Source organism: Octodon degus, unplaced genomic scaffold, assembly GCF_000260255.1.
Source record: "Octodon degus isolate 3935 unplaced genomic scaffold, OctDeg1.0 scaffold00065, whole genome shotgun sequence".
NCBI lineage: Eukaryota > Metazoa > Chordata > Mammalia > Rodentia > Octodontidae > Octodon > Octodon degus.
In genome coordinates, this window is record NW_004524641.1 from 3,007,450 (window position 1) to 3,022,268 (window position 14,819).

Genomic DNA, 14,819 nt, shown 5'->3' on the forward strand with positions numbered 1-14,819 from the left:
CCGCCGCCGCCGCCTGCCCCGCTCTGCGCGCCCGCGCGTCGGCGGGCAGCCGGGACCGTCGCCGTCGGGAGCCCACGCACGACCGCCGCTCAGCATCATGATGGACCTGGAGCTGTCGCCGCCGGGACTCCCGTCCCAGCAGGTGCTGCCCGGGCCCGTGGTGCTGCCGGGACGCGGCGGGGTGGAGGGGACCGCAGCCCCAGAGGGAGCCCCGGGCTGAGCCCGGAGCGGCGGCGGAGACTCGGGACGCGCGGCCGGACCGTCACCAGCGGGTCCGCGCCCCGAGGGCGGCCGGGCGAGCGGCTCCAGGCGCACCGGCTCTTGACTCCGACTCGGAGCGGTTCCCGGGCGGCGGGGCCGGTGGGGCCGGACGCCGGCTTTCTGAACCGGCGCTGGCCAGCCCTTTCCGGGGCTGTGCGGCACCCCAGACTTGGAGCTGGCAAAAATGTGCCTAGTCACGGGGCCGCTCTCGGGGGAGTTGAGGCCCCTGCGCCCCGAGCGCCGAGCCCCCGCCCGCGCTGCGTCCCGGCCCCTCGGCCTCCGCGGGCTGCAGGTTCGCGGCTCTCCCCGCCGGCCGTCTGTGCGCGCGCTGTGCCGGGACGGCGAGCCCAGCGGGTCGCGCCCTGGCGGCGGCACTGATCAAGGAGACCTGGCGCTCGGGGGGCGGGAGCGAAAGTCACCGAGAGCCCCGTGCGCCCCGACGCCACGACGTGCGGCGCGGCCGAGCCCCGCGCGCTCCTAGGTTCCGGCCCTCGCTCCCGCAGGGAGCGCAGACCGTGAGGTCCGAGGCGCCCGCGCCGGGGCTGCCAGCTACTGCGGCGCTGCTTCCCGGGAGTGCACGCCGTGTGCGTGGCCCTGGCCTCGGTGACGGCGGCCGGTTGGCTGTCACGGCGGCCCTCAGTTGGCCCTTTCCTCCCGGTAGCGTGCAAACCTCGCCGCGCTGGGGCCAGGGGACAAGTTGGAGCTGTTGATCTGTTGCGCAATTGTTGTTTTCCCCAGGGCGGCTTTGTCTTTGGATTTAGTGTTTCAGAATTGGAAGTTCAAAATGTATAAGGCAGGATATTCTGTTCTGTGCCGTCAAGGGTAAGAGTTGCGAGTATAGATTGGAGTTGTTACTGCTTTTTAGGATATTACTGAATTTTTTTGCTCTCAGGTATTATTTTTCCCTTGGGTCCTTTCTGTATTTTCCTTTTCTGTTTGAGGATTTGCCTTAGTTTCTTAGCACATAATCCTCCTTGTAAGGGCAGAGAGGGTGGGACTCTTGAGTTTCATAAGTTTGCTGATACATTTTGAGAGATGTTATAAAACTGAAGGTTGTGTTCGCTTTGTAGGGACATTTAAAGTAGATATTTATATTACTAATTTTATTTTGTAGGTGGATTTTTTAAAATGTTCAAGGAAATGTATAATTTGATATGACAGTAGGTTTATGGTCTTAAATGTAACTGATCCTAAAGGTCTAATATAAGGGTTTAAGTTACTGACAGTGCATTACTTGTAGTTGATCTTAAAGTTCTATTTCTTAAACTTACCCCCCAAAATGACTAGAATTCTATTCTGGTGTAGTATGAAAGAATAAATTGTATTTTCTGATTTTAACCCATAGGAATGCTTATTTAACTAAAGGATCTATGATATAAGCCTCAGTTTTAGGTTTTTCCCTCTGTACTGTGTGATACAACATTCTTTATACAAAAATGCATAAAACATGGACTGCTTTTTCTTAAATCTTGCGGTTTTCTTAGGTTTGATAACTATAACTGGTTTTGTCTTAGTAATTAGGCATCAGTTTACATAAAAAACGGCATAAAACTTAAAATCAGTTTTATAATCAGTCTATGACTGTGATTCCTGTTAAAATCATGATCTATATGTAGTCCAGGAAGATGTGAAGAGTCAGGGATGTGAACCAGTGGTCACAAGAAGCTCCAGATGTGAAGTGGTACTGGGGATTCAGGCTTGTGCACAGAGTGCAAAGGATGTGCCGGATGTGCCGTGGCAGAGTAGTAAGGAGAGCCTGAGATTCTGTGTCTCCCTCGGGTGCAAAGCATCATTGTTAGCACTCTTCAAGGGTGCCTGAGGGAGCTAAAGCTCGGTACTTTGCTGGATGAAGGATGAAGTTGCTCTTGGACTAGACAGACTAAGATTATTTTTAAAAGTCAAACAGAGAAAGAAGAGGACAGATCTCTACATCTCGAATGAATGTGAAGCAAGAACACCCTGACTTTTTAGATTTTTTAGATCTATGGGAAACCACTCAGGACATCATGGAAGCAGCATGTAGGAGGCTAAATGCACGGCTCACATCAGTCTAGCAAAAATGATGTGGGCCATTTTGAAATTTCTCCTTCTTGTTGACTTGGGTCTTTAAAAACAGTGCTGGGGAAAAAAACAAAACATGCATCCTCAGGGTTACTAGGAGGAGATGAGACCCAAACGCATACTTTTTCTTTGTTTCTTTTTACTGAAGAAAATTTGTCCTTGACCAAACCACATGAGAAAAGGAGCCTTGTGGAATTTGATTTTCTCTGTTCCTATATTAGATACATTTACTGGATACATTTGTATGAATAATATTTCCTGTTTACTTTTCCTTAAAATTGGGTTAACTTTTCAGTGTGCAGGAAGAATTGGCCACTAAGGTGATGAAAGGCAAATTACTGGGCAACTTTTGGAGGTGCCAGGCGGTGTGATAACTGTCCACCATAACATGCAAAGGTCGCAGCAACCCCTGTGAAACACTATTACCTGCTGTTTCCAGGTTAGGAAAGAGGCAGAAAGAGGCCTGAAGGCCTCCAAGGTGACACAACTGCTGAGTGACAGAGGTAGGATTCAGACCTAAGTAACCTGAGCCTGGGGCCCCGAGGATTACCACTTCCAAACTAGATGAGACTAGTTAAACTTTAAACAGGAGAAAAGCTCACTTTTAGCAAGTGGATAGAATGAGAACTGGGAGAAGAAGCAGGACCGAGAAGATGACTGTCTGCACCTTTCCCACTTATTGTCAATGCCAGGGGCGAGGGCAGGATGGACCTTCTTGAAGCACAGGAGGGGTGACCTCGGGCCTTCCGAGGTCGTGCGCCACCCCCAGCACAGAGGGCGAGGTGGCTTTCAATATAGAGAGGTGGGACTACTGCTGCTCCGCAGTGTTCAAGATGTGGCCCAACATTTTCCATTACCTGTTTTCTTAATTAAATCTCACAGCTACTGGAGTCTCCTTTGGTACCTTCTCTTCTGTGGGCTTTTTATTTTTAAAGTAAGTTTGTTAGTGAGTAGATGGTGATGAAGGAAGATGGCGGACAGGGTTAAACCAGGTTGAAAGTGGGGAGAAAAGAGGAGGGTTTGAGTGGAAACCAGCTAGCAGAAATTTCTTGGTTCCAATTTAACACTAATCCTGTTTTGGCACTTCTGAATTGCAGCAAACACTCGTCAAGTCTATCCAGTTGAAGTTTATTTGGAGCTTTTAGAGGAACATATTGGGTTGCTTTTTTTTTTTTTTTTTTAATCTTTGTTTCTTAGTCCTTGCTGTTAAATTATTTTCAGAATTGTTATCTGATTTGTCTGAATGAAGCATGCTACAACTTTTAGGATCGGATGGATGATTGCCTAAAGTTCGCATTTAATTATCTGGCCAGCCACTTCAGAAAGTTGACCAAAATCTGTCAGGGTGGAGGAGGCATGTTTACTAAATGTAGTAGCTCACCTGCACATCAGAAAGTGGTTTAGCTAACTGTAAAATGGAGAGTCCAGTTAGTATTTTGGTGACCTGGTTTTAGGGGTGACTGAAATTTCATTGCGTTTTGCTTTTAAATAAATATCAATGGATAAGTATTAGTAAGGTATAGAGCAGAGATGGCGAACGCTTTAGAGATGCGTGCCTAAACTGTGACCCCAAGCCCACTTGTTTATCATGAAGCGCCAACACCACAAACCTGAACGCTGAGGTTTTAGTTTACAGGGAACAATTTATACATTAGGATCTTTTGTATGTGTGTGTGGAACTGGGGATTGAACTCAGGCCCTTGTTCTACTGAGCCATCTCCCTGGCCCCTCATTAGCATCTTTTGTCTTAAAAGAGAAACGATAACATGCGGGCCCTAGGTTTGATACCATGGTATAGACCAAGATTTCGTCAATTGATGATTCTGGAAATGAAAGCACAACTATTCAAGTATGTAATATTTCACTTTCCTAAACAGTGTTGCAGAAGTACAGATGGTGTTCTTACACTAACTCCTCAACCAAAACAAAACAAGACCATTAAAAACCTGCCCTAAAATTGGCCGTTTCTATGTTACAGCACTTGCCACAATGAATACCTTTTAGTTACTTTACATTAAGAATTTTAAGAACTCTGAGGGTGAGAAGCACTTTTTTTTTTTTATAGCATATGCACCATAACACTTGTGTATCGAAAGCCTCCTATTTCAGAGTCTCTGTGTATATTAGCATATACATTGGTTCACCCCACTCTCTGGTAGGAGTGAAGGCAAATCCAGGGCCAACATGGGGTTTCTAGTGCCAGCTCTGTCTTTCAGAGACCCTCTTGACTTTTTTTTTTTTTTTTTTGTTCTGAATGCCTTCAGGGCAGGTTTGGCTGGCTTGAGTTGTGGGGATCAAACCACAGCAACCTGAGCCTGACTGCTTTGTTGAAGCAGCCACTTAAAGAACTGAGCTAAGGGGCAGGCCCCCCCCTTCTTGATTCTTGAGTGTCACTGCAACCCAACTACCGCCTGCAACCTCAAAACTTTATTAGAAATTCCTTGGCCGTCCTGAGAGTCAATCCTTTTTCTAAGTGTGGAGATGGCAATTTGGGGGCCCATAGTGTCAGCGCTACACTGACAGGATGTCACCTCTGAAAATGAAAAATGATTGTGTAGGAAAAGAATGTCGGGTCACTTTGTGCTTATCTGATTTTTCCTTATAACTTTGACAGTTTACTTCAATGGCCTTTAAAATCTAATCGCCAGGGCTGGCGGGATAGCTCAGGGGACTTAAGTGCCTGCTTAGGCAAGCGCAGGGACTGGGGTTTGATCCCTGGCACCACGTGTAGCACGGGCTTTCCCCCCAGGCATGCTAAACTAGCCACTGAGATGGGGCATGGCGGCACATGCTTGCAATCCCAGTGCTGGGGAGGCTGAAAACAGGAGGATCATATGAGTCTGATCTGCATAGTGAGACCCTGTACCAAATACATACATTTAAAAAAATAAAATGCAGGGCCTGGGAGATGGCTCAGTAGAATAAGCGCTTGCCTGGCAAGTGCGAGGTCCTGAGTTCAATCCCCAGTATCGATCGCCAAAAGAGAAAAAGATAAAAAGTAAACAAAACTCCAGTAGCTGTAGAGTATTCCATTATATGGATAAGTCATGTTTTGTCTACCCATCATCAGTTGATAGGCATTAGAGTTACCTCTATGTTTTATATTTATGTTTGTTTCCTACAGTGGTTCTCAAAGTTTGTCTTGTATTAGATTTACTGTCTTTATTATAATAACTGATGCTCAGGCCATGTTCCCCATATAGTCAGAATCTCTGGGCTGAGTTCAGCTGGTCCAGCATTTTAAAGCTTCTCACGGGACTCCATCACACCCTCAGGTTTGAGAGCCAGTGCCCTAACACACCTAACTCAGTGCTGGGTGCCCTGAAGTTACCTTATCAGTGATTTAGGAAAGCTAGTTAGGTTTTCTGCCTTGAAATCGTGAAATATTTTTAATTTGATCACAGACCTTCATGGAATTACAATTAATGTTTAGTCTGGGAACTATATTTCATGGAACCTGGTGAATATTTAAAATTCAGGGGGCCAGGGAGATGGCTCAGTAGAATAAGCACTTCCTTGGCAAGCTCAAGGGCCTGAGTTCGATCCCCGGTTCTGCCTATAAATAAATAAATAAAATTTAGCAAATAAGCCATTTATTATAGGCATATGCCTATAATTCCAGGACCCAGGAGGCTGAGGCAGGAGGATCGCTGCAAGTTGGAGACCAGCCTGGGCTACAAACTGAACTTAAGGCTAGCCTGAACTGTATAATAAAACTGTCTCAAAAAAGCTGGGGGGTGGGAATGGTGCAAATTGAATAAACAGAACTACATTTCTTTAAGTCCCTTTTCAAATTTTGAGGGATAACCCTGTTATCAAGACTTAAGGGGCTGGGGAGATGGCTCAGTGGAATAAGCGCTTCCTTGACCAGTTCAGTCCCCGGTTCCGCAAAAAAAAAAAAAAAAGACTTAAGTACGTGACCTAGTAGAACTTACCTTCCACTTTTTTTTTTTCTTCCAGAAAGGTACACTGCAGATAAGGAGTCATCTAGATTTTGGGGACAACACATAGAACAGGCAGCTGGAATGCCCTGAAGCTGCGGTGGGTGTTGGGCCTGCACCGAATCTTATCCTACAGAGCTCTGCATTCCTGAGCCTCTATCTTTCCCTGTTACAAAGAAAACCCCAACATCTCCCATACATCCCTACTCCTTTGAGTAGCTCCATTTTTTTGGCTAGTGTATCTGCTTGATAAAGACCAACTTTGTGTTTCCCTGAAGGCTGTTCTGGTCACATGGTTGTCTCCAGTCCTGTCTTTTGCCCCTGTGGTATATAGTGACCTCTCAAGAATATATCTGTAAAATTCTAATCAGCAGAAGTTTGAAGTTCATGTAACATGCCCCTCCTATTGTTTAAAGATTCTGAAAATATCTTCTTTTGTTATTAAGAGTTTTGTGCTAAGTAATCTACATGACCTGTGTTTAAAGGACCTCGAAACAGAAGGATTTCAGTGTTGACTGCAGGCATTGCATACTTGTGTTTTCTCCGGCTGAGTGCCCTGTCTTTTCTTGTTAGGAATGTAGTTAACATGCTGGGTGGATTAGTCCTGATGTTGGTGTGAGAGAAATGAGCCAGGGTTGGGGGCCACTGACTGTGTATGTTGGTGCCCGGCCCACTAAGAAGAGTATAGACATTGCCCTTTCTTCAGACTTGACAGTCCTTTTCTGCTCTCCTTAAGTAAAACTTAGAATACTGCACGTGGGTGCAGGACTCAAGCTCGCCAGCCCAGGGGATTAGAGTAGAAGGGCAAACGATCGCTTGCTTTGTCGTGGCTGAGAGCAGCGCAGACTCAGAGGTGCCATGCGCCATGGGCGTGTGATGGAGCCGCACTGCTGCAGCAGCTTCCCGAGCGCCGCGCCGCCTGAGGGCCTGCGCTCCGTGGTTTGTTTCAGAGTTCTGGAGACGGGGACTTGCTGCTGTGCCGAGAGAGTGTTGAAGATACGTCTTTTTTTTTTTTTTTTTTTTTGCGTATGAAAACCAATTTTTTTAGCCATTAAAATCCAGGACATGGAGAGCTGGCGAGATAGCTCAGGGGACTAAGTGCCTGCTTAGGCAAGTACAGGGACCTGGGTTCAGTCCCCAGCACCACAGGCCACGCCGGCCCAGCCTTCAGGGGTACTGAGTTGTCCACCAGGTGTGGTGGTGCCTACCTGTAACCCCAGCACTACTGGGGAGGCTGAAAACAGGAGGATAACTGTGAATCCGAGCTGCTAGTGAGACCATGTATCAAACACATAAAATAATAATAATAATAATGTAATAAATAAGTAAATAATCTCTTATATAAGATTGTCTTGGCTAAAATCCAGGAAATGAAAACCTCCAAAAGTTAAAACTCAGTGTTTTGTTTTATTTGAAGTAGGAAAAGTTGCCCATTTTGGAAGAAGTAATTTTATGTCCTTGGTAATTCTCAATAGAACATAATGAAATGCACATTGTAAAACCAGCTCCAAAGGGCTGGAACAGGGCTAGGCTGTGTTGTGCTGCTGGCTCAGGCCCCCACCAGCCCACATGTGCGGCTTGTTCACAGGCTGGAACCAGACCTCTGGGTCCAAATTCTTCACCAGAGAAGACTTTCACATCCCGCTAGAAGATTCCATACCACGCTGCATGTTTGGGGGCCTTCTTGAAGCAGCAGCTTCCAAACTCTGATTCAGGGAGGTGGAGAGACGCATCTCAAGATAGCTGTGTGACTTCCTGTCTCTTTCAGTGACCCTTGAGAAGTAAGGTCTGTCCTAGAGAGATGTGGATAGAATAACCCCCTAAGTAGAAACAGCATCTCTTCTGTTCTCGGTTCCACCACTACAAAGCTCTGGAGAAAGTCTAGGGCTCCAGGCTCGTGTGCTTCAAGTTTCCAAAGTTAACTTGATAACAGTACACTTTTTAAAGCGTCAGAGCTTGGGTATACCAGGAGATAATAACTGGAGGAAACAATTATTCTTTCATTTAAGGTCATATAACCAGCTCGCTTCCTTTGTTGGGGAGAGGCTGCCTTTGTCACATCTGGACACAGTCGGCCTGCAGCATCCAGGGACATGGGTTCCTGACCCCCCCTCCACAGACAGCAGAACCCACTCTGCTGAAGTCCTTATACAGAGGGGCGTAGTATTTTCACATCCTCTGGTATACTTTATTTATTTATTTTTTTTTTGGTGGAACTGGGGATTGAACTCAGGCCCTTCTACTTGGCAGGGAAGTGCTTATTCTACTGAGCCATCTCCCCGGCCCCCCTCTGGTATACTTTAAATAATTTCTAGATTACACAGAATACCTGATCACATGTGAATATGATGTACATAGTTATACAGTATTGTTTGGGGGGAAAGTATGCATATTTGAAAACAAAATGTGTACCTATTCAGTACAGGGGCAAAATTTTTAATATGTTCAACTGAAGTTGCTTGAATCTGCAGGTGTGGAGCCCAAGGGGCTAGACCTGTAACTGGAGACAAGTACTGGCCATTTATTGGGGAAGAAAAAAGGAAAGAAGCTGGCATTTACTGACAACCTGCTTAGCTTGTAGGCACATCCTCTTACTAGATGTCGACAGTAGTTTTGTGGAGATCTCTCCATTTTTATGGATGACGAAACCTATCAAAGAAGTTTTTGAGTCAGTCGTCCAGGTGGCAGGACAGGGATTATGTTTTTTTATTTTTGGCGGAACCAGGGATTGAACTCAGGCCCTTGCATTTGCCAGGCAAGTGCTTATTCTACTGAGCCATCTCCTGGCCCCAGGACAGGGATTTTGAATGCCCATAACTTGTAACCTCCCTTGGTGGGGCATACCTGTTTTACCCTTTCCCTACTTGTGGAAAGGCTGCAGGCATTTTGTTTGAAACTAAATGAATAAGCCTCTTTACCAAGAGTAGTAAAGCAAGGTCTCTACTTTCAGTGTTTACCAGAGGGGGCTTTGCTGCACATGGCCAGACTCGCCCGTCTCTACAATTCCAGCAGCTTCTAGGAGGCAGTGGTTATCAACCCTGGAGCGATTTCCCTGTAGCAGAGACTTGTAGAGCGAGTGTGAGGCCAGGATCTTACTGCCTGTTGTCAGGGAATCTCTGCTCTTAACTCCCTTGGCTTTTGTAGGAAAGCCACCCCTCTTCCCAGGTGGCTGGTTGTTCATACCTTTTATTCTCCAGTCAAGCAGGCAGTGGAAGAGAGATCAGAGAAAGCTGAGAGACCAGAAGGACTAGGTACAGTTAGTGTCCTGTCAGATCCATTCATACACAGCAGTGTTACTTGATTGATTGATTTGTAACCAGGGACTGAACTCAGGCCCTTGTGCTTGCCAGAGAAGCACTTATTCCACTGAGCCATCTCCCTGGCCCTTGATTTAGTAATTTTTACTCATATGCAGACCCACAGCTACGGGGAGTTGCTGCTAAAAAGATAAACTAAGCATTACCCTTAATTTCTAAGGAGATAAAGTTAAAACTTATACCGTATTTCTTTGGGCCTTTCTCACCTTTTCTTCTGGACACATTTTTTTCAAGAAGTCTGAGTACTGAGAGAAGAATCAGGGAAGCTGTAAAATAGTTAAGTAGGTTGAGATAACATGGCAATAGCTTAGTACTTAGGATAAAAGGTTTAGAATATGGGGGCAAAGTGAGTTTGCCTCCTTGTTTTTCTGGATGTCAGTCTGAAGAAAACAACTCATATCCTCGAAGAAAATACACTTAACCAGAAGTTATAGTGATTTATTGATTGATTGTTATACTGTCCAAATTGTGAATTTCTTTTAATGAACATTCAAGATACTATTCCATTTGTTCTCTTTAAAAATCAATTTTAGGGGCTGGGGAGACGGCTCAGTGGAATAAGCGCTTTGCTGGCAAGCGCAAGGCCCTGAGTTCGATCCCCAGTTCCACCCAAAAAAAAAAAAAAAATCAATTTTATTACCTGTAAGAGGTATGTGTCAAAGAGATGTTAATAGTTCTTCAGATATGATACCGTACCTTATTAGAGTACTTAAAGAATAATATTCTTTATTTATATCTCGGATTCTAGTGATCCTCCTGTTTTCAGCCTCCCCAGCACTCGGTTTACAGGCATGCACCACCACACCCAGTCTCGGGCTGGTTCAGCGCACCTGGGGGTGGGACTAGCATGGCATGTAGTGCCAGAGATCGAACCTCAGTCCCCGCGCTTGCCTAAGTAGGCATTTAGTTCCCTGAGCTATCTCACCAGCCTTTGGGGTTTTCGTAATAGTTGCTTGATTAAATGTGCGAATGTAAGCTTGGGACTTAATAGAAACTAGGCTGTGGTATATGACAGGTCCTTCTCAATGCCACGTGAGAAAATGTCACTTTACCTGAGATGTTCAGAGAAGGTAGCACTTTTCACTGGCCTCTTTTCTTTTTTTCCATCTGGCAGATTTTATCTGGCTCAGGCTTGGAGGTGAACTGAAACCCCAGGAATGGGGCAGGTGTGAGGCTGGCTGTGGCAGAGTATTTTGTCATCAGGGCTGAAAAGGTTAACTTGGGGGAGCCTGTGTAGAGCTTTTGGTGCCCTGTGAGTGTTTGGAGTCTGTACAAGGACCTGGGAGCATGGAAAGTTTGGGAAAAGGCAGCCAGAGCACCTGAGCTGGGGAAGTGATGTGTGGTACACACGCTGGACATCTGCCTACGTGGGCCCAGGGGCCCCTGTCGCCTGGGCGTGCTTACCATGGCCCGGTTGGTCCGCATCGGCAAGGGTACTGAGAATCTTTTAAACGGCTCCTTTACTGGCCATTTAAAAAGAATTTTTTAAAGGGGGAGAGTGCACTTACCCTTGTTGGCCCCACCATGAAATTGCTTCTGCTTAACCTTGCGAACTGTGCGCTTGCTTTGTATCCATCCGCTGCTCTGTTCATTCCCTGGCGGAAGTAGAGGAAAAGCCAACCAGGTGTTGCCATTTGCTTTCAAAACAGATTCTTCCCTTCCCCAAACTGACACAGGGAAACTGTTTCTTTCTGGTGTCTTAGGATCGATTTAGTCTTCCAACAGGTATAATGGGCTTAGCCTTGGCTTCCATTCATAATAATTTTCACTATTCACCCCAAAAAGAAAAAACAAACAACAAACAGCATCCTCTTTTCTCTCGCGTGAGCCCCGAGCAAACAGATGCGGGTCTCCAGTGGTGGTGAAGGGCCAGCCACAGTCTCCGAATTCCCCAGTGCTGGGCATTTGTGTTCTGCTCAGGCCTGATGGGTACTGATCAGTGGGCGAACAGCCTTCTCCGTCTGCTCAGTGAAGGGCCCGAGAGGTCCTGGGCTCGAGGGCCCGGTGGGATGTGCTGCCCGCATCAGCTTTAGACCTCACCTTCCCCAGGCTGCAGTGCTCCAGAGTTAGCAAGATGAAGAATTGGGCAGGACGTCCAGGGTCCAGTTCACATGTGACAAGTGGTGGCTGTAATTGTCATCATCATGTTACTGCTTTGTTGGGATGATTGAATGTGTGTGGACCTGGGGTTCCATCGCCACTCTGCCCAAATTCTAGCTGCGTAGCTGGGGAGATGGCTCAGTAGAATAAGCGCTTCCCTGGCAAGCACAAGGGCCTGAGTTCAATCCCTGGTTCCACACTCCCCTCCAAAAAAAGCAGTTATAAAACCAAATTCTAGCTGCGTTACAGCGTGGCCATCCATGTGCTGTCTGCTGGACTTGTCTCCTGCTCCTGTGGTCTTTCCTCTGCACAGCCTGGCTTTATATGGGCACCTGGTTGGGGTAGAGACTGAAGCCTCCTGAGACAGAAAAACAGATGCCCCACCAGGCTTCACCTTGTGCCCTGGGCTGGCAGAGCCCACACACTGCCCAGGGCTCTTTCCTCCTCTGGCTCCTGGACTCCCTGCCCCTGCCAGAGTTGTTACACTGTATCAGAACCTTCCCTCCTTCACTTGGGCAGAATTTCTTCCTCTGGGGTTCTAGGCCTAGAAACTGGTGTCCATAGGCAAGTTACATGGTCATGAGGAGTTTCAGGCAAGCTGGCGTATCAGTGGACGTGAAACCCAGCCGCCCTACTCCTTGACCTCACCCTATGTCTACCCTTTCTATAAAGATCTTAAAACACTTTGTAATAAATACCCCTAAATAAATGTGGCCTTTAGAAAAGACAGCACAGTGAAGGAAAAGCAGACCTTCGAAGATTCTTGCCGTCGATAACACTGGGGAAACTTTTTTACATTTCCACCCCTGTGTTATGTAAGTACAGGTTACATAAACAAGTTAACCGCTTCACTATCTAGAACCCGAGACCTAAAAAGCAGCTACTTGGGGCTGGTGAGATGGCTCAGTGGTCTAAAGCACCTACTTAGAACAAGCTTAGCAAAGCATCAGGGACCCCGGTTCAATCCCCCAGCACCACATGCCAGCCAGCTGCGCCCCCTGGTGGGCTGAGCTGGCCACACACACAATAAATAAAAGTAATAAATAAAAAAAAATAAATAATTAAAAAATTATTAAAAAAAAAAAAGCAGCTACTTCTCCTGATCACTGGGCATTGGGAACAGGAGCTGGATCAGGGTTGTTACCGCCCTGCCCCAGGTGGGCCTTCATATTTTTTAAGGGGCATCAACCTGTTTTTTCATGTGAAAAGCCGTCCTGTGAGGTCTGGTGTCACTGTGGATGGTGATAGCACAGTGAGGTTGGGTGGCTGGCCCTGGTCACCACATGCAGCCAGGTAGCAGCACAAGTCCCAGGGTACCCGCGTCCCCACCACCCTCTGCAGCTTTGCTAAAGAAACCTATGCAATTCAGAAGAGCCCCCATTATTTGAATGGGTGAGCACTCTGGTTCTGAAATGTAAACATGCCTTTGTTGGAGCTCGCCTGCATCATTTCTTAGATAACGGTCTTTCATCTTCCATGCTCCAGCGAGTGCAGAGGAGGACACTGCCCACCTGGATTGATTGGTGGACACACATTTCTTTTTTTTGGATGCTTGGTTTTGGAATAATGTTGGACACATAAAAAGTGTGTGATCAGTGGTGGCCATTATTCTTACGGTAGGCTGCGTTGTTCATTCCTAGCTGCCTGTGGAGGTAGAGTCAGCACTGCTCTCTCATTTTCAGATCTGTTTCAAGGCTTACTAGGTAATCCCCATGTCTACATAATTATTTAACGAATTAATTGGAAATACTTACATTAAAGATGCCAACTTAAACATATATAGTCATTTTGTTTTTGTTGTTGTTGTCCCCCTGGCTGCTAGAGATGAATCTGAGGCCTTGGGCATGCCGGGCATGCACGCCACCACAGAGCTATGTCCCCAGTGTGATAATTGCCCTTTTCAGAGGTCTAGTTTGCTTCCTGGTGGCAAGCAATCACAGTGCACACCAGGCATTTTCAAATGTGTATTTCTGGAAGCAGTTGACTCCAAACTTAGGATTCATTCACTTCCTTAATTGGAACAAAACAGTACCAAAAGCCTCTTATTCCTATTCATTCTTCAGGTAACCATTGTAATAATCTAGGAAATTAATTGTGTGACACCCAAGGCGCCTTTTGCTGAATAAGGTGGAAAGTCCTTTTAGTCACTTTTAGCAATTCCGAGTCATAGTAGCTCATTCCGGTCATTGAGGTAGCTTTATGCAAACCATGTGAACACTACCTAGTGTAGTTTGAAAGGGCCCATGTTCCCAGTGTACGCCAGGTCTCCTTGGAGTCTGCTAACTAGAAGCTTGCTTCACTAGAATTGATTCCAGGGGAGTGTGGGGTTCATTCTGTGGGCCGCTGCAGGTGTCCTGCCCAATCATGTAGCCACTGGACACTTGTCACCTCAGGTACCTGATGTGTGATCTTAATGCACCCCAGGACTGCATTTTAATTTTAATGAATTTTGATGGAAATTAAAAAATAAATATTATAAACATCATTGAACCTAAATAGATTAGTTGTGGCTGTTATAATATATAGACAGTGCATATTACTATTCTTAGATGAATATGATTTATGATACTATAAGTAGCTGAAAGCAACAAGTATGGCTGGTAATTATATCTGCCTGTCATTTTTTCATCTTATCTACAGTTGATCATCTTGAAGCGTCTGACAGACGGCAAAGCAAAAAATAGTTTTTAGACCAATTTTAGAATTATAAAAAATTTCAAAGCAGTACAGAATTCTCAAGAAACTTATGTATAGTTTCACCTATTTTAAATCTTACATGATTATAATATACTTGTGATATTTAATCAATCAATATTTTACATTATTATGGATTGATATCCCTACTTTATTTGTATTATCTTAGTTTTCAGTTAATTTACTTTTTCTCTTTCCAGGTTCTATCCAGTATTTACATTGTATTACATTATATTTAATTTATGTACATATTTTAGATGTTTATAATTTCTCAGTTTTTTAATTTACTTAAATATTTTACAATCTTGACAGTCTGAAACTTGCTGATCAAGTTCTTTTCTTTTTTTTTTTTTTTTTTTTTTGGGGATTGAACTCAGGCCTTCTGCCCTTGCCAAGGAAGTGCTTATTCTACTGGGCCATCTCCCTGGCCCCCATGTTCTGTTTT

The 14,819-nt window shown here is 45.7% G+C and overlaps 1 protein-coding gene across 3 annotated transcripts in view; it reads left to right on the forward strand.

Moving 5' to 3' along the window:
- The first annotated feature begins 6 nt into the window (after positions 1-6).
- The window catches only part of Nfe2l2 (nuclear factor, erythroid 2 like 2), a 33,974-nt gene continuing 19,161 nt past the window's right edge, over positions 7-14,819 (forward strand). For 2 of the 3 annotated variants that reach the window (XM_023719179.1, XM_023719178.1), the window contains exon 1: positions 7-142. In XM_023719179.1, coding sequence (XP_023574947.1) covers positions 98-142 — 45 coding nt within the window. In that variant the 5' untranslated portion in view covers positions 7-97. Of the gene's footprint in view, positions 143-962; positions 1,084-14,819 lie in introns of those variants that run through there. The other variant, XM_004634791.2, reaches the window with a different exon arrangement.